Source organism: Dicentrarchus labrax, unplaced genomic scaffold (assembly GCF_905237075.1).
Source record: "Dicentrarchus labrax unplaced genomic scaffold, dlabrax2021, whole genome shotgun sequence".
Lineage (NCBI taxonomy): Eukaryota > Metazoa > Chordata > Actinopteri > Moronidae > Dicentrarchus > Dicentrarchus labrax.
The window spans coordinates 49,433-77,214 of record NW_026136853.1 but is presented as its reverse complement, the minus strand read 5'-3'; the positions used below and the strand labels follow the sequence as shown (position 1 = coordinate 77,214).

The window sequence follows — 27,782 nt, the reverse complement described above, 5'->3', positions numbered from 1 at the left end:
CAAATGGATCTGCAGATCTCCTCTGCTGCAGTGACAGACTCTGCTCTGTACTACTGTGCTGTGAGGCCCACAGTGACAGCAAACCCACAGTCTCTGTACAAAAACACAAGCTGACACACTGACAAGCTGCTGGAAGCCTTTTTTCCACACTGTTGGACTCAACTTTTTAGCTCCACTAGAGGGCGACATTATCAAGTAGGCGGTGCACTACTTCTGCACTGTGTTCAACCATTCTGTCAATAATAACTGCTGCTGTGAAGAGAACAATTGTCACACTGAATGTTGAACATCAGCTAGTTTCTCCTGTTGATTTAAACCTTGTTGTAGAGATGGAACATTGGCTGTGGATTATTCTTGCTGCTCTTTTCTTTGGTAAGATAGAAAGCACAACATGTTTTTATTCTTTTCTAAAGATTGATGGAAACTGGAGTTCAGAGCAGAAATCTCTCAACAGTTGAGCTGTTTCTGTCCACAGAGTAACACTGTACACTTGATATTTTCCACTGTCTTCTCCTCTCAGCCTCATGAACAATGTTAGTCTAATGGCTTCATTTTCTCCACTTTTTCCAGGACTAATAGCTGGAGACACAATCTCTCCTGTAGGAGATAAAGTCAGTGGAAGAGAAGGAGAATCTGTCACACTCAGATGTCAATATGAGACAACTGACAGCTATATTCTCCTTCACTGGTACAGACATTCTGACCTTCAGGCTCCTCAGTTTATACTCTGGAAAGGAGCAAGATCCTGGAGTGGTGAGAAATACATTCCAGATAATCGATATGAATCTAAAACAACAAGATCAACAACTGAACTGACCATCAGAAAACTAACCCTGGCAGACACAGCTCTCTACTACTGTGCTCTAGAAACACAGTGATACAAAGTGTAGAAGAGGCTGTACAAAAACCTGAACACAGATATCTGACTACTCTTCAAAGAGGAGGGAAGTGGTATTCAAACCACAGCTTCATATCAGATGGATTCTGCTAATTCCTGTTTTATCAGAGTCACTGTGGTTACAGCTGCTAATGAAACACTGTGGGAGGATTCACATGAGCAGCAAATCCACATCAATGACAAACCAACTGGATGATGCTTCAAACACAAGACACCATGGAAACAAATAAATCAACACTGAAAATTAAAATGAGTGATATGTGACATCTGAACAACAACTTGTCTAACATTAAAACTTTTAGCTAAATAAATAGATTTGTGACTTAATTATGTATCTAAAGTGCATTTATCACACATTGTTTTATTCCTATAAAATTTCTATTTGTTCCCAACATTTACCAGGTCAGACTGGGTCCGGTATTTTATAGCTCAAATATTCAGTCATATACTGAGCATACTGAGCTGATCTGTTACCAGCTGGACTGGGTACAGTCTGCATTTACTGGGCAGAAGTCCACCTTTCCACCTTCAGGTCTGTTTTCCATCTGATTGAACTGCAGTAAATGATGGACTGTTTGTTGATTTGTAATCATATAAGACAGGGCTGTGAATGAGGCCTGTCAGTGTGATCAGGCTCCTCCTTCTAATCCACCAACTTAGTGTTGATGAAGACTAAACAGAGAGATCACAGCCTTCTTTCTACTTGCTGTAGCTCACAGTTACTCAACACTGCAGATATGACGCAGCCTCTGTTCATCTCAGTGTTGCTGGCTGCTCTGTGCCTTGGTATGAACACAACTCTGTTTCTGTGATATCAATCCAACATTGACATGATTCTTTAACAGCACACTGATCCTGTTTGTTGCTGTTTTACAGAATGCAGAGCACAAAGAGACAACGTGCTGCAACCAAAAGGAGATGTGACTGCGACTGAAGGAGAGGAAGTAACACTTGACTGTCAATATAACAGCAGTTCATCAAATGATTATCTCTTCTGGTACAAACAGGATGGAAACAACAGCCCCAAATTCATACTGAGCCGCTTCAAGATTGGCACGGGAAAAACTGAGGATGTGTTTAGGGAGAGATTTTCATCCACACTGGATTCAACCTCAAGATCAGTTCCTCTGAAGATCCAGAAGCTTCAGCTGTCTGACTCTGCTGTGTACTACTGTGCTCTGCAGCCCACAGTGACAGGAAACACCAAAACTCTGTACAAAAACCTTTGGAGCAAAGACAACAGAATACTCCACAACATCCACTAGAGGGAGTCACACACTGTTAAACTTCAATAGTATGATACAGAGTTGATTCTGTGTATTGGTTATAAAAAGTACATGAAACGAAGGACGGCAGATAACAGACAGAACATTGTATTGCTGTGTCATACAATACAAACTCTAATGATAATGAGGTGTTGAGGGATATTATTTATTTAAACAATACTACGTGTACGTGAGTGTAACAATAAATCCATGTAATGGAGCTTAAATTCAGCTTTGTTCATCAATCCTCTTTGTGAGGCATTCTCTTACATATCCATAACTGCCTCAATGTGAAACAGTTTAAATAATGCAAAGAACATTTATGAGTAAAACATTTTAAAAAATCTGATACTCAACATATTGACAAACAGGGCCGGCCCAAGGCATAAGCGAACTAAGCAGCTGCTTAGGGCCCCCTGACCACTAGGGGGCCCCCAAGAACAATTAACTTAAAAAAATAAATATTTTTTTTCCATGTGTGAGTGATGATGATTCATATATTATCAAATGTATATTCTTGTCCAACCCCCCCAATAAAGAAAACCCACCAACAACATGATGTTAACAGAGTGTAGTTTCCTACTGACTCTCTGCTCCAACTGTCAGAGCTCTGTTAGTGCCGTGTGCACTGAGCATCCAGGAGCTAGGAGCAGGTGAACGATGTCACAATAAAGGTAATGTAACATTTGGTGTCAGGAGATTTTGAAAAGTTCCCTGAAATTAGGTAAGTCCCTAATTATTGTTGATATTTAAATTTGCTAGCTAACATTAGTTCAAAACGTCGTACTGCTTATGGGACGGTTAGATAGCTTACTATTCAAGCTAACGTTGTTGTGTTTGTGTCATACTTTGAATAAGTTGATTCTCAGTGTATTTATATTATTCTGGGTCGCTTTTTAGCATCAAAACAACGTTCTTGATAACGTTTGATAGCCAATGTTTAATAACTAACACAACGCGGTGACGTTTGCTAGCAATATGGTTTTACATTAATGAATTCATTTAGTTAACTTATAGTTTGAGGTATGTTGTTTGCAATCGTTTGCTGCAGACCACAGTAATTTATGTCTAAATAAACATATTCCTTTTACATTCAATTTTCAATTCAATTTTATTTGTATAGCGCCAATTCATAACAGAAGTTATCTCAGGACACTTTTCAAATAGAGCAGGTCTAGACCGAACTCTTTAAAACATTAATTACAGAGACCCAACAGTACCACCATGAGCAAGACCTTGGCGGCAAGGGCAAGGAAAAACTGCCTGTTAAAAGGCAGAAACCTAGGACAGATCCTCCGGCTCTAGGTGGGTGGTCATCTGTCTCGACCAGTTGGGGTGAGAGAGAGAGAGAGAGAGAGAGAGAGAGAGAGAGAGAGAGAGAGAGAGAGAGGCAGAGAAAAGAGAGCGAGAGATAGACAGACAGACAGATGCACAGCAACAACAGTATTGGCAATGGCAGTCAAGCAGGACCATGGCAGGAGGCTCCACCAGGATCCATGAGAACCTGCGAGACGAGAAAGCACAAGAACTCCGGGGAAGAAGTGGAGTTAGTAACATGCATTAATGGAACATGAATGAGTGCAGAAAGAGAGAGGAAGAGAGGAGCTCAGTGCACCATGGGAAATCCCCCGATAGTCTAGGCCTATAGCAGCATAACTAAGGGATGGTTCAGGACTCACCTGATCCAGCCCTAACTATAAGCTTTATCAAAGAGGAATGTCTTAAGCCTACTCTTGAATGTGGTCTGCCTCCCGAACCACAACTGGAAGCTGGTTCCACAGGAGAGGAGCTTGGTAACTGAAGGCTCTGGCTCCTGTTCTACTTTTAGAGACTATAGGAACCACAAGTAGCCCAGCATTCAGAGAACGTAGTGTTCTAGTGGGGTAATAGGGTACTATGAGCTCTTTAAGATATGAAGGGGGCCTGACCATGAAGAGCTTTATAGGTGAGGAGGAGGATTTTAAATTCTATTCTACATTTTACAGGGAGCCAGTGCAGAGAAGCTAGTACAGGAGAGATGTGATCTCTTTTTCTAGTTCCTGTCAGTACTCGTGCTGCAGCGTTCTGAATTAATTGGAGCGTTTTAATGGACTTATTGGGGCAACCTGATAATAAAGAGTTGCAGTAATCCAGCCTTGAAGTAACAAATGCATGGATTAGTTTTTCTGCATCTGTCTGTGATAGGATGTGTCTAATTTTTCTAATATTACGTAAATGAAAGAAGGCAGTCCTAGAGGTCTGCTTTATGTGGGAGTTAAATGACAAATCCTGATCAAAGATAACTCCAAGATTCCTGACAGTGGTGCTAGAGGCCAAGTTAATGCCATCTAGAGTAACTATATCTTTAGACAGTGAGTCTCTAAGGTTTCTGGGGCCAAGAACAAGAATTTCGGTTTTGTCTGAGTTTAACATCAGAAAATTGCAGCTCATCCAGGATTTTACATCAACTCCCTATTGTGCTCATACGTTATATGAAACTTCCCCAGGAGCACTGTTAAAGTATTTAGGAGGAGGCACTGACTCAGCCCAGGGGCAATCCACCTCCTCAGGAGCAGCCAAGGCTGATGAATCAGGTGATCAAACACTGTCACCATATATATTTCATTGCTAGTCAAATGATCTCATTAAGATATACTAATATAGATATAATCATATGACAAGGGACATGTTTTTCATCAAGGTCCATCTCTGTCCTCTGTTCCATCCACTGTGCCCACTGTCCTCTCTGCAACCTCAGCTGTACCTGGTAAGTTAACAACAGAACAGCCTTTATAATTGCTCAGTGTACAGCAGAATATTCTGAGATGAATAATTTTGTCCAAAAATATTATTCTAATTTCCCTATTGGTCCTTCATCTTTGGTCATGGAGATTGATGTGTCTTCTTCAGCATCCAGTTTGGAGCAGGGATCAGCAGCTCCGCCAGTTGACCCAGCTGAGTGTCCCTGTTTCCTGTCAGACTCAGAAAGGACTGAACAGGTATTAAGAGGGCCACTGCTATAAAGGACACATTCACATTCCCAAAAAGACACATGGCAGTAATAGAGGGCCCCAAAATCCAATTTTGCTTAGGGCCCCATGGAGGCTTGGGCCGGCCCTGTTGACAAATCACACATTTTTAATCAACTATCTGTACAAACCGGTTAGTACCAAGAACTCAGGTGTTGATGGTGTTTGTTCTTTATAAAAGAGGTTTCTCTGTTGTTCTCTCAGGCTGTGGCAGAGATTGGGGACTCGAGTTTGCGACTCGGACTCGAGACGCACTTAAGTCGCACACACAGAGACTTCAGACTTGACTTGGACTCGTGTTTTGGGACTCGTGAACAATCATTATGTTTTCTTTTTTGGCGTATTAATACTGAGGAAACTCTGAAACGTCTGATGAGCTTAATGTGATTCCTTCCTTTGTTTCATGGTAACCATATTACACATTGGGTGCGCGCCTCGCAGCCTCACGCACTAGTACCTCGGATGACGACTATGGCGACCGGCGGCACGCCTGCAGCTGCTGCTGTACCATTTGTGATTACATTTGGTTATAAAAACTTCAAACAGGATGGCATCAACAAAGGAGCACTGACTGCAAAGTCTGCAGTACCCCAATCAAGGATGCTGGATCCACCACATCACATTTTATCAGGCACCTGAAAACTCACCCGGAGAGGTCAGTCACATTAGAGCTTATGGACGGTTAGCTCAGCATCAGCTATGTAACGTTCACTTAGCTTGCTACTAGCTTTGTAACTGAATACTTGAATAGATGAGTGAATGTTAGTTTGCTTGTTGCACTTGTTTGCATTGAGTGGCGTTGACATGACGTAAAAAAAAAAAAAAAGGTAACGTTAATCATCTACATTGCCACCATCTACTGGCTAACGTTAACCATAGAAAAATACAGTTATACTGTCGGCTTACAGGCAGGTTACAGGTTAATTGATGACCACGTAACGTTAATGTTACAGGTTTACCAGGTTACCATTCCACTGAGTTTGAGTGAGAGGATAGAGGAATGTGTCATTAGAGACCTAGTGTAATTAAACACTACGGTTGCAGAGTGCAAACCTTTAACTTTTTTGTCCACTGGCAAAATGGCTAGACTAGTGAATGTTGAAATGTTACCAGCTACTCAATAGATTACCATTGTTATTTTGGCTGGTGAGTGCAGCATACAGTACCAGCCACTTGCATGACTTACCAGCACCTGAATGGTGTTAATTTTGTGTCCAGCAGATGTAGCTAACTATAACTGAGATTGGATGATTAGTTATTATTGCATGACTAATAATGTTAGATTTACAAGATTACAAGATTACTTTATTTGTCACATACAGAAGTCCCAGAGTAACATGCAGTGAAATGTCTCCTGGTTACTCCTAAACTGGCCTTATAAATAGAATAAATAAGATAAATATGAATAAAATCAAACTAATATGATGTAAATAATGTAATTAAATATAATCTAAATAATGAAATCAGAAATGAAAATACATGCAAGGGTGTGTGTGTTGTGGTGTCAGGCTGAGTCCTGGTGGTGGGGGAGTAGTCAACTTGAGTTCTGGTTCAGGAGTCTAATGGCCTGAGGAAATAGCAATATTTTCCTGTTACCCTGAGTTAGTCTATATCTTTTTTTAGCAACCCTCTCTATAATCAGAAATAAAAGATTGATATATAGCCTGCAACATTAGTTTAGATCCAGTTCTTCTCTCACAAACATGTGGTTCCAGATGTGTTTTGCTACACATACATTTTTAGCTATATCATCCAGATCTTATTACTATAATTAACAGCCTAATTTTCCATGTTGTTCATCTACAGGTTTTCTGAATTCAACAGAGCGAAAAAAAGTGGCCAGTGGCAGTGCAGAGGGACAGAGCAGCCTTGACTCTTTCTTAACAAAACCAGGTGTGCAGATATACAGCCAGGGCCATCCCAGGCAGAAGGCCATTACTGAAACCATAATACAGGATCTCATCATTTCATGCAATCTGCCTCTGTCTTTGATTGACAAGCCTAGCTTCAAGAATTTCATGTCAGTGGTAGAGGAGAGATACTGCCCAGTAAGTCAAAACACCGTAACCAGACATCTGAGTGAGCTAGCAGCAGACAAAGAGTCCAAGATCAAATCCAAACTAGAAAAGACAGACAATGTGTCTGTGACTGTTGATATTTGGACTGACCGAAGCATGCGTGGCTTTTGAGGGGTAAACAGCCCACTTCATGGAGATAGAGAAAAACAACCCAAGCCTGCAGACAGTTCTCTTAAGTTGTGAACGATCTACAGTGTCACACACTGGAGAAAGAATAAGTGAAAAATTTGAGGAAATATGTGACAACTTCAATATAAAACACAAATTAGATTACATTATCTGTGACAACGCCTCAAATATGAGGAAAGCCTTCACAGTTTGCAACAACAACTGAGAGTGAAGATGGTGAAGACGACCTGGAAAACAGCAACTTGGGGAGGATATAAGTGAGAATTTCCAGGACGATGTGGAAACTATCCAGAGCAGCTGCTGTCAACAGCGCCTACAGTGTTTTGCACATTCATTACAGCTTGTGGTGCGCGATGGACTGAAGGAGACTTGTACCTTAACTATGAGAACCAACACTGTGTTTTATGCTTGTCTTTCCAGGTACAGCAGGGAGCAGTGACCTACAGTCTACACAGCCCAGTGAAGTTAAACATATTATATATTACATAATATTAACAACATTAGTCAAGCTGTTGTTTCTAGTGAAGAAACAGCCAGTAAATGTACCAAAGTAATCAGAGTAATAGTATGATGATTACTGTAACCTCCCATCTGTTATATTCTTTATACACATTAGTTTACTGAGACCATGGAAACAGAAACCTGGAATACTTTATCCTGTACAACATGTCAACATAACTGAAGGAATCACTCATCTAATAAAGTCAATTGTTTATGGGGTTGAAAAACTGCTAAGTAACCAACTGTTAACTGTACTGTATCCATATTTCATAGTCTGATATTTTAACTAAGTATTATTACCAAAGTTCACCTTCAGATATTTGTAAAAGCTGCAATTATGTTTGAACCCCATTAAAAATACTGTATACTGAATATTCTATCATTTATATTATATATTGTGATGTCATTTATCTTCCAACATAATAAAGTTTGAATGTGAGACAGTAATGTATTGTGTTGCTTACAGTCATTTACTACAAGTTAAAATTTGACATATTCAGCACAAATTTCTTTCACAAGCCTTTTGCACCCACCTCCACCCCAGCTCCTCCTTTTTATGTTGTTTCTAATTAATCAATGTCATTTTCTGATTGCCATTGATGCTTGCTCTGTTCTGTACCCTGGGGGGTCTCTGCTGCCGCTCTCCTTGTCTTAAACTTTTCCATGTATGCACATGGAAGGGCAGGGAGGTGTGCTCTCCCTGCCTTAAGGTTTTCCACGTAGGCACGCGGAAGGACAAGGAGGTCCCAGAACAGAGCCATACCGCCAAATGTAAAATTCTGCTTGGGATATAAGATATTTTGACAAAAGTGGTCCTGACTGAACTATAGTGTTGTCCCCATGAAAAGATAATGTTAATGCAATATTTGTAAAAATGTGGGGGGGGGTGTAACTTTACTCACTTTCGTGATATGTTCCGTCTCAAAAGTTCAGAGTCATCAATGCCACTCTGTCAAAACTGGTATAAACTAGATTTTTGGCGGTTGCATGGGTGAATTCAATGCGTTGCTATTAGTAACAGGCAAAACTTGATGATATTGAGTTGTTGGAGCTCAAACACATAATTACAATAAGATAGGCCATTAAAAAGTACAGTTTACTCAGAATTCATAATTAATGTAAAGAAATGACACATGTTTAAGTAATAGAAACTCAGTTTGTTTGAGTAGAAACTACTGATTGGACTTAAAAACACAATTACAATAAGAAAGGACACGAAAAAGTTCAGCTTAATCAGAATTAACAAGTAATGTCAATAAATTAGACACATTTAAGTAATATGAACTCAATCTCTTTGAGTTGAATCAAAATCTGGGTTTAGAGTGCAGACAGTAAAATAAGACGACTGAACGTTGCAGGGGAAAGACCAGTGAGGGGAAAATGAGACCTAATACCATACAACGTCAACTGGTGGCCCGCGACCAAATCCGGCCCGCCAGAGATCTTCATCCGGCCCCCAGAATAATTCTGAATTCAGGAATGGCCTAGTGAAGAGGAAAAAGTATGCTTCTATATTTATTTATTTTTAAATCAAATGAAAGAAACACCTTCTGAAAATTAGCTTGTGCCATAGCCTGCCTTCAATCAAAAATGACGATAAACTCGTTGCTCTCATTTAACATATTTTATTGTTTCACGTGTTATTTTTTTCACAAATGTCAAAATTTTCCTCGCCTGGGATTTGCGCTCAATTGTGGTGTCTCAATAACAAACATCAACATAACAGAGAAGAACATGGGAATTGCAAGCCTTGCACATCAGCAAATAGTTATAATGACAAATAAAAGCGACAGGCCTCAGTTACTAGAAATTTACATCAAATTAAAGTAGCCTGTGATCCAACAAATAAATACAAATAAAGTAAAACCAAGAAAATCACAAGACTAAAATACTCACGATTGTTAATGGGAGAAGTTATATTTCCCCTTAAACACAATCTTTTTGACATCGGGCTTGACAGCTGTCAGGCTTATGCGCAAGCAGTCCTCTAAAGACTGGTTTGACAGTCGGTTCCGCTCATGCGTTTTTATAGAGTTCATTTTTGAGAACGCAGCTTCACAGGTGTATGTTGATCCGAACATGGTGAGCACATACATGGCCAATGTCTTCAGTGTGTCATACTCTTGGGGACAAGCCACCCAAAAGGCGCTCAAGCTTTGAGCACCACAGAGAGCAGCCTTCATGTCACCAGCGGCCTGGATGTCAATCAGTTCACTTTGAATAGCCGCCTCATCCAGTGGCATCACCTTCCTCACGTTAGCAGAGAATTCTCCACCTGGGCTGATAGTGAACGGGTCACGCACGATTCCAATGACATCCCTGGAAATGTCAAAGTCATCAAATCTGGCAGAGAAATTTTCCCTCAGCTGTGTGATAAATGTCTTCATGTTCTCTGTGACCTTGCTGTGACCCACTGTCTTAAGTGTGCTAAAGTGTAGCAGCCTCCCCGACAACAAATCTTCGTGGAATAGACCAAGTTTGTTTCCAAAGGCATCAAGTTTTTCCACCATATTCACCATGTAGTTGTAGAATTAGCGCGTTCAAATGGGAAAATATGTCCGTTAAAAATGCAACATTGCACATGTATTCTGTGTCTTACATGATGCGCTGGTGGTCAGCTGCCGCTTTAGATTGACTTTGCATTAAAAAATCCACAACTTGATCCCTGAGTTCAACGAAACGCTCCAGTGCTTTGCCCTTACTGAGCCAGCGCACGTCATTGTGGAGTAAGAGGTCATCATGAGAGGCTTCAGATTCCTGCACAAATTTTCGGAACAAACGGTGCTGTGTGCTTGAATTCCCCCTGATGAAGTTAATTATTTTCATTGTTTTGTCCATAACCTCTTTAAGATCACCACTTAATTTTGCGCACAGCACGCTTTGGTGAATGAGACAGTGAAGTGCGTTAACGCTGGGAGCGACAGCCTTAATTCTGCTCACTAGTCCCCTGTTTCTACCAATCATGGCAGGAGCACCATCTGTGACAACCAGGTTGACTTCTTCAAATGACAGTCCATGCTTTTGAAATAGTTCCTCCAGCTTTCCAAAGATAATAGCGCCAGAGGTCAGGCCCTCCAGTGGAATCAAGGCCAGCAGCTCTTCTTTGAAATCTTTGCCATCAAAATATCTGACGAAAACGCACATTTGGGAAATGTCAGTATTGTCGGTGGACTCATCAATAGCCAGCGATAGGTATCTGGCTTCTTTGATCTCATCAATTACAAGTCGCTGGATATCCTCTGCCAAAACAGAGCAGAACAGCAGTTTTAGCAGACAGAGGTATCTGCTTAACAGACGCAATTATCCTGTCTGTAGATTTGTCAGTGGCAAGTTCCTCCAGAACAGCCACCATGCACTCCTTAAAAACCTCAGCATCGGTAAATGGCTTGTTATGCCTGGAGAGTACCCAGGCAGCCTGTAGAGAAGCACTTGTTGCCCTCTCTTGTTCAGTTGAAGTTCGGTTAATAATTCCACTGGCATGGGAGTACTGAGACTCCTTGAAGCTTGCGTGCTTTGTGCTGTGGTGACGCCTCAGATTGTACTCTTTGGCGACAGCGAGAGTTTCGTTACAAATGAGGCACACAGGTACAGCATTTTTAAAGGTTGGCTCTATGAATAGGTACTTATCAGTCCATTCCTCATTAAAACTACGGTTCTCTGAATCAATTTTACGCTTAAGACTCTTTGAGAGTGCCATTTTTCATTCAAATATATTCAGAAGACCTTCCTTCTTCAAGTGTTCTCCACAAACTACGACCTGCATTTGACATTGATTGACAGCTTGACAGCCTCACAAATATGAAGCCTAAAATATTTCTATCGCCCCCTAGTGGCCTAATAAAAAAATAAAAAAATAAAAAGATATATATAAATATAATATATATATATATATATATATATATATTACATAATATTATATATTATAAATATATATATTTATAAAATAATAATAAATTTGGAATGGAAATCAGTTTATCAAATAATAACATATTACTCAGGATACAATACTAATTTTATTTTATTTTACAAGCACCTGGCCCTTACAGTGTCTGCAGAGAAAAATTCTGGCCCTTGGACAAATCTAGTTGATGACCCCTGCCTTATACCATCGATTTTGCCAATGAAAAAAGACAGGAGGAGCAGGAGTAGATGGAGTTACAAGCTGGTTGATAGTAAACAAAAACCTTGGGTTATGTTTATTGCTAACAATCAGGTCAGAAAAGTAGGCAGCTCGCACCTCTTTAATAGTCTGGTTCAAGTTAAACAGTAGTTCCTTCATGTAGAGGCGGTGGACTTAAAGTTTGTACTTTTTCCAATTTAGCTCGGCCTTCCTGTATTCCCTTCTTTGTTGTCTTATATTGTTGTTGATCCAGGGAGTTTTATTAATAACTGGGACAGCCCTGGATGTATGTGGAGCAGAAAAATCAAGGGCTAAAATTATTATTAATTTATTATTAAATTATTAAACCAGCTAAATTGATTGGATTGGAGAAGTAAAGAGGAGAATTGGCCAAACTAGAAAAATGGCTACAAAATGTGGCTGCTGACTGATTATTAAAGATGCGAGAGTGGATTATACGTTTCTGGGATGGTGAAGCAGTTATAAAATGAGTATCAAACGTAATACATTTGTGGTCAGAGACAAAATCATGCATATTCAGGGAACAAGAGACAGATCCAGAGTAAAAACTAAGTGTGCCCACGGTTATGTGTAGGGCCTGAGACGTGCTGCACAAGGTTAAAAGATTTCCACTAGCAGGGAACACTCCCTTGGCTTCAGCCAGGTTTTAGTAAGAAACAGAAAATAAAGGTTATGGGATGTAATTAGATCATTGAGAATGAAGGATTTATTAGACATAGACTGTGCATTCAGAAGAGCACAGGCAACTGGGATGAGGGGCTTAGATGGAGTAGAAATACCACAGTAAACCGAAACCAGAGACTTAACAGTAGAAGAGACAGAGTGCATAGAGTAATGGGTTTTTAATCTAGGCGTCATTCTGACAGGAATAATGTAAGAGCCTGGGGGGGTACAGTCAAATGGACTCATTGCAGGTCAGGATATAAAGGCTTTACAGGAGTGCAGTGAATCAAGTATCTCCATAAACTGGTTAGCATCACAGATTCAAGTTTTTACTGCTTTTGTTTTCTCTGTTGTTCTCTCAGACTGTGATATCTAGTGGTGTACCCCAAGGTTCAGTTCTAGGTTCATATCATTTACTTGATTATTGTTATCTGCACAATAATACACTACGAAGAAGAAGAAGAAGAAGTAGAAGCCTTTATTTGTCATTGCACAGGATACAAGGATATCACGTTTATCAGCCGCCACAGCTGCTAAGGCCGCGCGCGGAGCCATGGGTGGTATTCACGGTGCCTTGCTCAAGGGCACCTCATCGGCATCTTGGGTGGGATTCGAACCAATCTTCTGATCATTGGTCCAGCTACTTAACCACTAGACTACGATGCCCCGTACATAGCTGTGTAAGAATGTGTGTATGTCAATTGTAGCGTCAAATAAAAAAAACTAACTGCTTCTTTGTGTGAAGCCTCAACATGTTGAGATCAAATGAACCTGTAAACTGATATTTATCACACACAACGTGATGGTGCAGAATATCTCACCATGTAATCTGTATTCTATCATATTATGTGTTGATCCCCTTTTCCTCACAGCTACAGTATTTTGTAAATCCAGATATTTTCTGTGCTGACTGATTTGGATTGTGAATGTGTGTTTGTGTTGTTCTAAACTTTTTATATGGATTTGATTTCTTAATCCTAAATTCACAGTATTAATGTGCTTTTGTATGACACTAAAAATTTAATAATGTGCATTTCAATTATTATCCCAGGATGACTGAATCTTGTTTTTCTGTAGTAGCAATATTTGTTATTATTTATTGTATCAAAATTCATTAGCACCAGCTATAAACAATGCAGCCCCCCCATAGCTGCATGAGTCTCCTCCTACTGACTGCAGAGGTGCTTCATGGTAGAACTGTTTGATTCCAGCTGTGATCATCACACCAAACACAGCTCACAAAACGTATTCATACTGAACCTTCAATTACAGCATTTTACCTCTGTAAACATGGATAAACTCACTGTTATTTTGTTCTTTTCTACTCTCATAGGTATGTATGTGTTTGTCAATGTGTATGGATGTCTCACTTTGGAACAGAACTCTCAATATAACATGTTGTTTCCCTCACTAGGTAACACCTTGGAAGATGATATTACTGCCAGCAGAGCTGAAGTGTTTTCATCAGAGGGCCATAGTGTCACTCTGTCCTGTAGCTATTCAGTTAAAGCCAAAAATCTCCAGTGGTATCGACAGGATCCTGGATCAGCTCCTCAGTACCTTCTCCTGATCACTGACACAACAGAGCCTTCAGTGGTGAAAGCACAACCTCCAAACCCTCGACTGACTCCTAAACTGAATGAGGAGAGAAATCAAGTCGATCTGGAGATCTCCTCTGCTGCAGTGACAGACTCTGCTGTGTACTACTGTGCTCTGCAGCCCACAGTGACAGGAAACACCAAAACTCTGTACAAAAACCTTTGGAGCAAAGACAACAGAATACTCCACAACATCCACTAGAGGGAGTCACACACTGTTAAACTTCAATAGTATCTGATGATACAGTGTAGAATCACATAGTTTGCAATACCCAGTGTAATAGTTCAAATCCATGCTAGGTACAAACATGAAGGATAAAGATTAAACCTTTCAAATACAATAAAGTACAATTTTCCGATGACTTTTCAAAAATGAATGTTCATCTGCTTCATCTTTTTAGTTTTATGTACAATTTCCCACTGGCTCAGTCCTAGGTCCTCTCATTTTCTATTTATATGCTGCCTTTAGATTAGGGACTTCCCAATCTGATCCAATGATCAGTATCGGTGCTGATCAAATACTTGTTAACTGACTGGTATCTGCTATATTGAGCTTTATTGATGTGATCAGATCTTTTGTTCTACGTCAGCTATCACACAGCTGAGGAAGCTTTCATGCACAGTTCAGCCTTTGTCAACTCTCACTGTTTCTTTCCTCCATCCTGCTCTGAGTGAGAGAGAGCAGGAGCAACCGCCCAATGTGGAGTTTCACTGTGGGCCTCCCTCTGCTCGCAGGAGAGAGCAGGAGAGACTCAACCACACTCAACACGCCACTGCAAGTGCAACTAAAGTCCTGTGAACAAAAAGCCAATAAGAATAATAATTAATTTAATCCTGGCAAAAGAAGTAGAGAGTAAAGAAACTACAGAAACAGTCAGCAGAATACAGACAGTTCATTCAGGTAACTCAGGTAAAAGCTGCACTGAAGCAACAAACACTGGAGAGAGAAACTCAGGGTTTAAAACCTTTGATTGGGACATCTCTGCTTTAGATCAAAATATTTCTATAGACAACATCAGTTTCATTTTTATACATTACATGATTATTTTTTAAATTAAACGCCAGTACTCGTGGCAGCTGGTTCATTAACTGTTGGTGTTCCAGACCTATTAATTGAGTGAGATTTGTTGATTCGCCCTGAAAATTCTGAAAAACGTCTAAAATCAAATCTGATTGCACTCTCCATTAATGTTACACATACTAATGTAATATTTGACACTGAGCTTCCTTTTCATTGACAGACTTAAGTTGTACTGTGATAAAGATTTCATCCACTTTAAAACAAAATTCTTATATTTACAAACCCTGAAAAAGGTGATCCATCCTTTAAATCACTCATGTAACTCCAGTAATAAAAGAGCCTTCCCACCTCCAGCTGGTAGAAAATGCTGCTACCAGTCTGTTAACCAGGAGGAAGAAAATACAGATCTAAGAGGAGAGGGAGAGATTCAGGGAGGAGCTAAGCTGTTACTGAACTATAGAAGAGAGAGGAACTTCCATATTCAGCAGAGTTCAATACACAAACCAGAAACATTACCTTTATTCAACATGCTGTCACTGCACACAACTTTCTCTACTATTACTCTACTGTACATCATAACAGGTATGTTGTTTCTGCATGGTGATGATGAAATTGAATTACAAAGAGTCTTTTGCAACACGAAATGACAGAGTTATCTCTTCCTTTAGGTGTCAGCTGTGAAGAACTCACTCCAGTAAAGGATGAAGAGTCCAGTTTAGAAGAGAGCACTGTTACTCTGTCCTACACATACTCTAAACTGAAGAACTGGTAATGATTATTTCTTCTGGTATCGACAATATCCAGGAAAACCACCAGAGTTCCTCATCTCTCACTCTGGTTCAGGAAATGTAGTAAAGGAACAAATCCCTGGACTGAAGATTAAAGTGGAGCAAAACCAAATAGATATGAACATCTCCTCTGCTGCAGTGACAGACTCTGCTGTGTACTACTGTGCTGTGAGGCCCACAGTGACAGGAAACACCAAAACTCTGTACAAAAACCTGACAGCTCCTCACTGAAGATTTACACACTCCAGCTTCTGCTTTTACTGAACAACAGCCCCATCAAGTGGACACTGATAATAAGATCCAGTGATAAAATAAATAGTTATTCAGTTAACAGTCTGTCTTAAAACAACATTCACATGTTCATATGTACATTAAAACATGATTCTTTCTGTAATCATTCCTCCTGTTCATACTGGTCTTTAGAATATATTTTCCTGATGTCAATTCCATCCTAGTGATGGGGGACAAACTCCAGTCCTCGTTCTGTACAGAAATATATTCCAAAGTTCAGTTCAAGGTAATATGATGATTCAGCAGTCTGAGTTACACAAAAAAAGATACGATCCAAATCTTTTTGTGCAGAGGCAATTTCATGTTAAAAAGTCTTAAACTTTAGAAGAAACCCACTGGATCTCACTGTTGAAGTCTCATATTAACTTCAACTGTGTCTTCAGTTGAAGGGAATCCATCATCCTCTGTGAACCATGAATATCTGGATAAAAGCTCATGACAATCCATTCAGCAGTTTCTGAGATATTTCACTGCTGAATATAAATGAGATGTAAATGTTGAGAGTTCCTCAACAGATGATAAAGAGGAAGGACCAATGATGTGAAGGCCCAGATCCATCAGAGTATCAATGTTCTTCCTCTCTCTCCTCCCCTCTCACTGCAGACATGAAACACTGGCTGAGAAACATCCTGATTCTGACTCTCTGGCTAGGTAACTCTTTAAACCTACTGATTGTTCTCCTTTAATCAATCATCTTTATTGATTCATCTCTTCCTCTGCATGTTCTCTTCTTCCCCAGAGTGTAAAGGAGAAGACAGAGTGACCCAGCCACCAGGAGATGTCATTGCTACTGAAGGAGAGACAGTTACACTTGGATGTACATTTGAGACCAGTGACAGCTTCCCCTATTTGTTCTGGTACAAACAGGATGGAACTGATTCCCCAAAGTACATGCTGAAATGTTTCTCAGATTCATCAGAAAATGCTGCTCAGTTTAAGAAAGACCGATTTAATGCTACAATCAAGAATAAGTCAGTTCCTCTGAAGATCCAGAAGCTTCAGCTGTCTGACTCTGCTGTGTACTACTGTGCTCTGCAGCCCACAGTGACAGGAAACACCAAAACTCTGTACAAAAACCTTTGGAGCAAAGACAACAGAATACTCCACAACACCCACTAGAGGGAGTCACACACTGTTAAACTACAGTGCTATGTGATAATAGGGTCTGACAGGACTGAGATGTAAAGCTTTAGAAATTAAACTACTGACACTGCATTGTAAATTAAATTTCATCCAGATAACCAAGGTAACACCAAAATAAAAAGGATTATACCTTTCAGATATAATAAAGCACACTTCTGTATGAAGCAGTAAAGATACAGCACAAAATAAGTGAAATGTTATACATAAAGTCACTTTAACATGTGTGTAACATTTCATAAAATTGTATCAACAATTATTGTTACATATGTAAGTGTTGTAGATAAAGGGTCATAGGTCTGTACTCTTTTTCTGATTCATATAATACTAACAATCATGACATTAATAACTTAAGTTTATTTATTTTAGTTTGAGCGAGTCCAATAATTCGACACTAATTGTCTTTCAGAGACAGGTAATAAAGATTTGATCGAGTACATTTTGACAATAATACTGAGTTACAGAGGACAGGGCAGATACAGGACAGAGGCCATGTTTAACAATTAGGACCTCTCATTTTTATTATCTTGCTTCTTCTCTCAGGTCTTGCAGGTTGATCAGTAATTTAGTGGTTTGAGTTCATGACTCAAGATGATGCACTCGGTGCTTGGTCAAAGGTTTGTATCCTGACCATGGAAAACTTTAAGAAAACTGTCTCAAACTTTCTGAGCGAGTTTGACATTAGGTCTACGAAATGTTCCAGATCTTTTCCAAATTATTAATTGTATTCAGCTGTTATGCACACTCAAACACATTTTAAACCCATTTTAAATTTTGATTGTTTTGCTGAAAATGTGTGGTTATATATTTCATTATACTCCAGTAATTATGGTAGCAGCTTTATTATTATTATTATTATTATTATTATTATTATTATTATTATTATTACTATTATGTCTAAGTGCTGCTGTTTCAGACCTTTATACAACTAGTCTAGTCTAGAACTGACATGTGTTTGTTTTCACTGAAATCCTGAGAACCGTATAAAATACAACCTTGCTTAGCTTTCTCTTGAAATTAAAACAACAGTACAGTATTAGTCTGGGTATAATATTTTACACTGAGCTTCCCTTTCATCATCAGCTGACTAAAGTTGTACATTGATGAAATAATGTTTCATTTTCCTTTTCTTTGAATGTGATAGAAGCAAAACATCTTCCTATAAAAAATAAATTTTGTAGGTGATCTATTTCTGTTAAGTACCCATGATGTAATTTTTCCTCAAATGTGACATTAATGTAATAATGTGGATAATATTGTTTGTGTAAAGTATTTAATAAGTAATGAATATGGTTGTCATGTGTAAATGAACAGTAGTATATCGTCGGACTAAAAACTGAACTCAGCCAGGACCTTCACGTGCTGTAAAGTGTCAATCAGTGTGACCTTATCAGCTACTTGTTACCTGATGGAAATGATGGCATTTAGTGAATAACCGCAGCACAGCAGTGACAAACACACTATTTGTCAGAGTTGTGAGAGGAAGGAGGGAGGGATTAAGGGAGGAGCAAAACTGAGACTCAAGTACAGAAAAGACAGAAACTTTCACAGTGGTGTTTCATCCAAAAAACAGACAGATTGTCTTTATCTTTAAGATGCTGTCAGTGAACTTCAGTCTGTTTGTGACTTTGTTTCTGCTCACAATAAGAGGTAGGTGAGATCATTAACATTAAAAGAGCTTCATTGATAAAAACCTTTAGATCATAAAGTTACAGAGTTATCTCTTCCTTTAGGTGTCAGCTGTGAAGAACTCACTGCAGTCAAGAAACAAGAGTCCAGTTTAGAAGACAGCACTGTTACTCTGTCCTACAAATACTACAAACAAGCTGATAGCAATGATTATTTCTTCTGGTATCGACAATATCCAGGAAAACCACCAGAGTTCCTCATCTTTCACTTGGGAACACAAAATGAAACAACCTCTAGACTGTCAGTTACAGTGAGTGAGGATAAAACCCAAATGGATCTGCAGATCTCCTCTGCTGCAGTGACAGACTCTGCTCTGTACTACTGTGCTGTGAGGCCCACAGTGACAGCAAACCCACAGTCTCTGTACAAAAACACAAGCTGACACACTGACAAGCTGCTGGAAGCCTTTTTTCCACACTGTTGGACTCAACTTTTTAGCTCCACTAGAGGGCGACATTATCAAGTAGGCGGTGCACTACTTCTGCACTGTGTTCAACCATTCTGTCAATAATAACTGCTGCTGTGAAGAGAACAATTGTCACACTGAATGTTGAACATCAGCTAGTTTCTCCTGTTGATTTAAACCTTGTTGTAGAGATGGAACATTGGCTGTGGATTATTCTTGCTGCTCTTTTCTTTGGTAAGATAGAAAGCACAACATGTTTTTATTCTTTTCTAAAGATTGATGGAAACTGGAGTTCAGAGCAGAAATCTCTCAACAGTTGAGCTGTTTCTGTCCACAGAGTAACACTGTACACTTGATATTTTCCACTGTCTTCTCCTCTCAGCCTCATGAACAATGTTAGTCTAATGGCTTCATTTTCTCCACTTTTTCCAGGACTAATAGCTGGAGACACAATCTCTCCTGTAGGAGATAAAGTCAGTGGAAGAGAAGGAGAATCTGTCACACTCAAATGTCGATATGAGACAACTGTCAGCAATATTCTGGCTTTCACTGGTACAGACATTCTGACCTTCAGGCTCCTCAGTTTATACTCTATAAAGGAGCAAAAGGATACTTCAGCGGTTGAATACATTCCAGATAAACGATATGAATCTAAAACAACAGATTCATCAACTGAACTGACCATCAGAAAACTAACCCTGGCAGACACAGCTCTCTACTACTGTGCTCTAGAAACACAGTGATACAAAGTGTAGAAGAGGCTGTACAAAAACCTGAACACAGATATCTGACTACTCTTCAAAGAGGAGGGAAGTGGTATTCAAACCACAGCTTCATATCAGATGGATTCTGCTAATTCCTGTTTTATCAGAGTCACTGTGGTTACAGCTGCTAATGAAACACTGTGGGAGGATTCACATGAGCAGCAAATCCACATCAATGACAAACCAACTGGATGATGCTTCAAACACAAGACACCATGGAAACAAATAAACCAACACTGAAAATTAAAATGAGTAATATGTGACATCTGAACAACAACGTGTCTAACATACAAACTTTTAAATAAATAGTTTTGTGACCTGTGATTATGTATCTAAAGTGCATTTATCATACATTGTTTTATTCTTATAACATTACTATTTATTTTCCAACATTTACCAGGTCAGACTGGGTCCGGTATTTTATAGCTCAAATATTCAGTCATATACTGAGCATACAGAGCTGATCTGTTACCAGCTGGGCTGGGTACAGTCTGAATATTTCTCAGCAGAAGTCCACCTTTACAGTTTCTGGTCTTTACCATTTTTATTCAGTTTTGTTTTCCATCTGATTGAACTGCAGTAAATGATAGACTGTTTGTTGATTTGTAATCATATAAGACAGGGCTGTGAATGAGGCCTGTCAGTGTGATCAGGCTCCTCCTTCTAATCCACCAACTTAGTGTTGATGAAGACTAAACAGAGAGATCACAGCCTTCTTTCTACTTGCTGTAGCTCACAGTTACTCAACACTGCAGATATGACGCAGCCTCTGTTCATCTCAGTGTTGCTGGCTGCTCTGTGCCTTGGTATGAACACAACTCTGTTTCTGTGATATCAATCCAACATTGACATGATTCTTTAACAGCACACTGATCCTGTTTGTTGCTGTTTTACAGAATGCAGAGCACAAAGAGACAACGTGCTGCAACCAAAAGGAGATGTGACTGCGACTGAAGGAGAGGAAGTAACACTTGACTGTCAATATAACAGCAGTTCATCAAATGATTATCTCTTCTGGTACAAACAGGATGGAAACAACAGCCCCAAATTCATACTGAGCCGCATTCAACGAGATGAAGGAACCACAGCAGATGAGTTTAAGGAGAGATTTTCATCCACACTGGATTCAACCTCAAGATCAGTTCCTCTGAAGATCCAGAAGCTTCAGCTGTCTGACTCTGCTGTGTACTACTGTGCTCTGCGGCCCACAGTGACAGGAAACACCAAAACTCTGTACAAAAACCTTTGGAGCAAAGACAACAGAATACTCCACAACATCCACTAGAGGGAGTCACACACTGTTAAACTTCAATAGTATCTGATTACATTGTTGAATCACATGGTTGGCAAAACCCTATGTAATAGTTCAAATCCATGGTAGGTACAAATGTGAAGAATAAAAATTAGACCTTTAAGATACAATAAAGTACAATATTCCAATGACTTTTCAAAAATAAATAAAAATGTCACACTGACTCATTTTCTTTTTATATGCTGCCTTGATATTTGGTGTGTAAAAGTGAATGAATGAGTTACTTCCTATTTGATGGACTTTGCATTGAATGTGTGTGAAAGGGTGAATGTGCCATGTAGTGTGAAAGCGCTTTGAGTGGTTGGAAGACTAGAAAGGCGCTATATAAGTATAGGTCCATTTACCATTCTGATAGTTTGGGAGAGAACATCTATGCTGTGGTCTTCTTTCCATGCTGCATCAATAAAGGGACTTGATTCATCACACTGGGTTCCTAATAATAATAATAATAATAATATTGATACTCCTATATTTAATCTATATAGGGCCTTTCAAGAAACTCAAAGACACTTTACATGAGTTAAAAAGGAAAAGAAAAAGGTCATAAATAACAACACACTCAGAAATTATAGCTATATCTACAACAGTCAACAATATATAATTGTTAAAATCATTAAAAGAAGTTCTGAAAAGGTGGGTATTGATCAGTGATTTGAAGTTGGATGGATCAGTTCCAGAGGGAGGGGGCAGCAATGGAAAAGGCTCTGTCGCCCCAGGTACAATGCTTGGTCCTCAGTGGTAGAGACAGGAGGCTGGCATCAGAAGAGTGGAAGCTTCTGGAAGATAATTCTTCAGAGAAATAGCAACTCTCAATATTTTGGAAGGATTTCTCTTACACAACCACACTCAACACGCCACTGCAAGTGCAACTAAAGTTCTGTGTACAAAAAGCCAATGGGAATAATTAATCATTTAATCCTGGCAAAAGATGTAGAGAGGAAAGAAACAACAGTACAAGTCAGCAGAATACAGACAGTCCATTCAGGTAACTCAGCTAGATCTGTTGTGTAGGACTAGATGTTGATATCCCTTTATTGCATTCCTGAGATAAGACTCTTAGTAGTGTCTCTTTTTATAGTTTTATCTGATGCCAGATAACACTAGCATGTTCCACACAACTGGAGAAGGCTGAAATGCCTGCTTTCTAGATTGAGGTGTCAATCAAAGGTATCCTGCCAGCCTGTGAGAAACCACGCTGAAGAAGACTTTTCACCTGACGTTAAGAAGGCTGATCTGGCGGAATTGGCCAATCTCTGATGAGTCCTTTTCCTTGGGGATAAGGATGCCTCCAGCTCTCCACCAGGACGTTGGCATCTCCTTCTTTTGCCACACAACTCTCGTCAGCTTCCAGAGGAATTTTTTTGTAGAGCCTGTAAGGAACTCCGTTGGGACCTGGAGCTGATGCGGCCCTTGCTCTGTGCACAATTTTCTGTACTTCATTCCATCTGGGCGGGCTGATGTCGAGTTGGTGCTCCGGTGGCTTGAGTGGTGGCATGTCAGGTGGGAGCGTAACCTCTTCGTGGTGCCGTTCATCTGTGCAGGATTTTTTCAGATGTTCCTCCAGGTTGGCCTTTGGCACTGAGAGGCTTCCACTCTTCTCCTTTGTGAAGAGACTCTTCACAAATTTAAAGGGATTTTTGTCGAAGCCTGTTCTCTTTTGCTCCTTCCTTCTACATTTCCTCAAAAGGTTTTTAGCTCTCCTCAGTGATGCAAACCTACTCTGGATCTCTCCCTGCAGCAGGTTTATGTCCTCCTTCTCCTCCTCAGTGGCCTTCCTCCATTGCTTCTTCAGCTGCCTTCTCTCTTTGATGATCTATTTCTGTCTGCCTTCTGGACTTGATAGAGATTGACGGAGTAGATCGCTTGCCTTAGAGCACTCCGAACATTTCTACTCCATAGGCGTAGATTAGATCCACCATTTTCCCCAACTTCTTGATGGTGGTGCCTCTGATCCCTTCTAGGATGTTGCAGAGATCAGTGTTGACCTCCTTCCACAGTGTCTTATCACAGGATTTTGGCCATTTGACTAATGGCATTTGCCCCTGGATCTTCTTCTATGTTGCAGGTCATGATGGGTTGGGTTCAGGTTGCTCTTCTGTGCCTGGTTCTTCCTCCTGAGGGACAGGGATGTTGATGTCCTGCAGACTTTGGTTTGTGTCCTGCTGCTGAACTTCAGTCGACTGACTCAACCTGCTTCTGAGAAAGTAGCTGTCGATGCGAGTTCCCTGTTGACCCTTCTTCAGGCACCCTTTTATGCCTTGATGTATTTTAAGGCCTTTGGTGGAAGTAACCTTTTCCCAGCCATATATGCAGCTCTGGAGAGTGTGTCCTGCTGTAGCTGTTGGAGCCTCAGGTATGCTGATTGATCATCATTCTCGTAGTCTGTTCCGTTCCTGTATTCGTTCCCGGGTTGTCTGCAGACGAGTCATCTTCCGCCCCGCTCTCCACTGACTCAAGGGGTATATTCCTCTTTGAACTTTTTGGTAGCCATGTGTGGGTGGGACCCGTACACCGTTTGCATTCCTGAGACACTACTAAGACTCTGTGGGATGGTCAAGTGAGTGATGGCATCCTCTGGGTTATCAAGTGGGTGCCCTCCTTCCTAGATGTTTCGCTGATAGGCATAAAAGGTAAAAGCTGCACTGAAGCAACAAACACTGGAGAGAGAAACTCCCTCCAGACAGGACAAGACCAAAACATTATAGTCTTTTATTTTATACATTATTATGTAAAAAGAACATCAAAAAACATTAAGGAACAGCTTTGATGCAGGCGTTTTTGTTTCTTAATGCAATGCAAAAGAATTGAATTATCAAGCATATATGTAATGTGCACTGTATGATCTAAACAAAATACAAGTATCAGATTAAGGATCAGCAGATACTTAATATTTAATGACTCGGGGGGCTAAAATCTATGATTGCGACATCTACTTTAGATCAAAATATTTCTAAAGACAACATCAGTTTTATTTTTATACATTATATGATTATTTTAAAAATTCAGTAGTCATGGCAGCTGGTTCATTAACTGTTGGTGTTCCAGACCTATTAATTGAGTGAGATTTGTTGATTTGCCCCGAAAATTCTGAAAAACGTCTGAAATCAAATCTGAGTGCACTCTCCATTAATGTTACACATGCCAATGTAATTTTTGACACTGGGCTTCCTTTTCATTGACAGACTTAAATTGTACTGTGATGATGATTTCCTCCACTTAAGAACAAAATTCTTATATTTACAAACCCTGAAAAAGGTGATCCATCCTTTAAATCACTCATGTAACTCCAGTAATAAAAGAATAAACAAAAGCCTTCCCACCTCCAGCTGGTAGAAAATGCTGCTACCAGTCTGTTAACCAGGAGGAAGAAAATACAGATCTAAGAGGAGAGGGAGAGATTCAGGGAGGAGCTAAGCTGTTACTGAACTATAGAAGAGAGAGGAACTTCCATATTCAGCAGAGTTCAATACACAAACCAGAAACATTACCTTTATTCAACATGCTGTCACTGCACACAACTTTCTCTACTATTACTCTACTGTACATCATAACAGGTATGTTGTTTCTGCATGATCATGAAGAAACTGAATTACAAAGAGTCTTTTGCAACACGAAATGACAGAGTTATCTCTTCCTTTAGGTGTCAGCTGTGAAGAACTCACTCCAGTAAAGGATGAAGAGTCCAGTTTAGAAGACAGCACTGTTACTCTGTCCTACACATACTCTAAACTGAAAACTAATGATTATTTCTTCTGGTATCGACAATATCCAGGAAAACCACCAGAGTTCCTCATCTCTCACTCTGCTTCAGGAAATGTAGGACAGGAACAAATCCCTGGACTGAAGATTAAAGTGGAGCAAAACCAAATAGATATGAACATCTCCTCTGCTGCAGTGACAGACTCTGCTGTGTACTACTGTGCTGTGAGGCCCACAGTGACAGGAAACACCAAAACTCTGTACAAAAACCTGACAGCTCCTCACTGAAGATTTACACACTCCAGCTTCTGCTTTTACTGAACAACAGCCCCATCAAGTGGACACTGATAATAAGATCCAGTGATAAAATAAATAGTTATTCAGTTAACAGTCTGTCTTAAAACAACATTCACATGTTCATATGTACATTAAAACATGATTCTTTCTGTAATCATTCCTCCTGTTCATACTGGTCTTTAAAATATATTTTCCTGATGTCAATTCCATCCTAGTGATGGGGGACAAACTCCATAGTCCTCGTTCTGTACAGAAATATATTCCAAAGTTCAGTTCAAGGTAATATGATGATTCAGCAGTCTGAGTTACACAAAAAAAGATACCATCTAAATCTTTTTGTGCAGAGGCAATTTCATGTTAAAAGTCTTAAACTTTAGAAGAAACCCACTGGATCTCACTGTTGAAGTCTCATATTAACTTCAACTGTGTCTTCAGTTGAGGGGAATCCATCATCCTCTGTGAACGAATGAATATCTGGATAAAAGTTCATGACAATCCATTCAGTAGTTTCTGAGATATTTCACTGCTGAATATAAATGAGATGTAAATGTTGAGAGTTCCTCAACAGATGATAAAGAGGAAGGACCAATGATGTGAAGGCCCAGATCCATCAGAGTATCAATGTTCTTCCTCTCTCTCCTCCCCTCTCACTGCAGACATGAAACACTGGCTGAGAAACATCCTGATTCTGACTCTCTGGCTAGGTAACTCTTTAAACCTACTGATTGTTCTCCTTTAATCAATCATCTTTATTGATTCATCTCTTCCTCTGCATGTTCTCTTCTTCCCCAGAGTGTAAAGGAGAAGACAGAGTGACCCAGCCACCAGGAGATGTCATTGCTACTGAGGGAGAGACAGTTACACTTGGATGTACATTTGAGACCAGTGACACACAGTACTACTTGTTCTGGTACAAACAGGAAGTCAATGACTTTCCTGTGTATATTTTGCGTCGTGATACTTATGGAACAGAAGATAATGCTGCTGACTTCCCGAAGGAAAGATTTAATGCTGAAATCAACAAACCATCAGTTCCTCTGAAGATCCAGAAGCTTCAGCTGTCTGACTCTGCTGTGTACTACTGTGCTCTGCAGCCCACAGTGACAGGAAACACCAAAACTCTGTACAAAAACCTTTGGAGCAAAGACAACAGAATACTCCACAACATCCACTAGAGGGAGTCACACACTGTTAAACTTCAGTGGTATGGGATTGAATGGCTGGTTCATGTAAAGGATAATGTCTGACTATGTGTCTACTATCAGGAATTAATCGACCATGTGGGTGTGGGGCCGCTGCCCTCACAATGTCCATTCTGTAAAATGGACACCTCAAACTGCATGAATCCACTTATACCATGGTCACTTTCCAATGAAGAAAAATAATCTGTATTTTATATTTTCATGTTTGGATTCTTATGCTGTCTCGTGAACGCGGAACCCGAGTTGTTCTGCCGCGAGAACGTGATGTCATTGCCTGGCTTGTACCCATTACAGCGTTCCATTTGTCTTTGGGCATTACGAGTCAGAAAGAAGTGCAGCAGCTGTGTGGTTATTGTTTGTGGATCATCTAAACAAGCTCAATGTGAAATAATAATACGTTTTTCTACATAAACACTAACATTTCAAGTAATTCCGTTATTGCAAGTCTTACATTTCAATAATATTTTGCCATTTTCGCCTATTTCAATTTCAACAAGTGCTGTGGCGTTTCTGGCGGGCTAGTGTTATTGTTAGCTACATTAGCCTATTTAGCAAACCAGCTCGAAAACAAAACTTCACATTGTATTGAACTCACAGCAACACTGTGCAATGCATCAAATGGTGACCGGACTAAAGCAGCAATGTAAACAGTTTGTAGGAGCATTTAAAATCGACATTAAAACGACCAACGTAGTACAAATACAAAGAAAATACATCTCAATATGGGCGCTGCCATCTTTGTTTTGCGGGTCGTACGTGACCCCCCGTCCAGCTCGGGGTACCCTGAGGAACCCTGAGGAACCCTGAGGAACCCCGAGCTGGACGAAATTCCGACCAAAGGGGGCGTGTCTCGGTGAAATCTCGCGAGATAGCGGCGAGATTTACACTTTCC

At 39.9% G+C, this 27,782-nt stretch overlaps 1 gene segment (V, D, J or C); it reads left to right on the top strand.

Moving 5' to 3' along the window:
- LOC127360142 (T cell receptor alpha variable 38-2/delta variable 8-like) overlaps nt 1–17,267 on the top strand; it is a 43,093-nt gene extending 25,826 nt beyond the window's left edge. Inside the window, 2 exon segments of the V gene segment in view lie at nt 16,985–17,032; nt 17,121–17,267. Coding sequence covers nt 16,985–17,032; nt 17,121–17,127 — 55 coding nt within the window.
- The last annotated feature ends 10,515 nt before the right edge of the window (nt 17,268–27,782 follow it).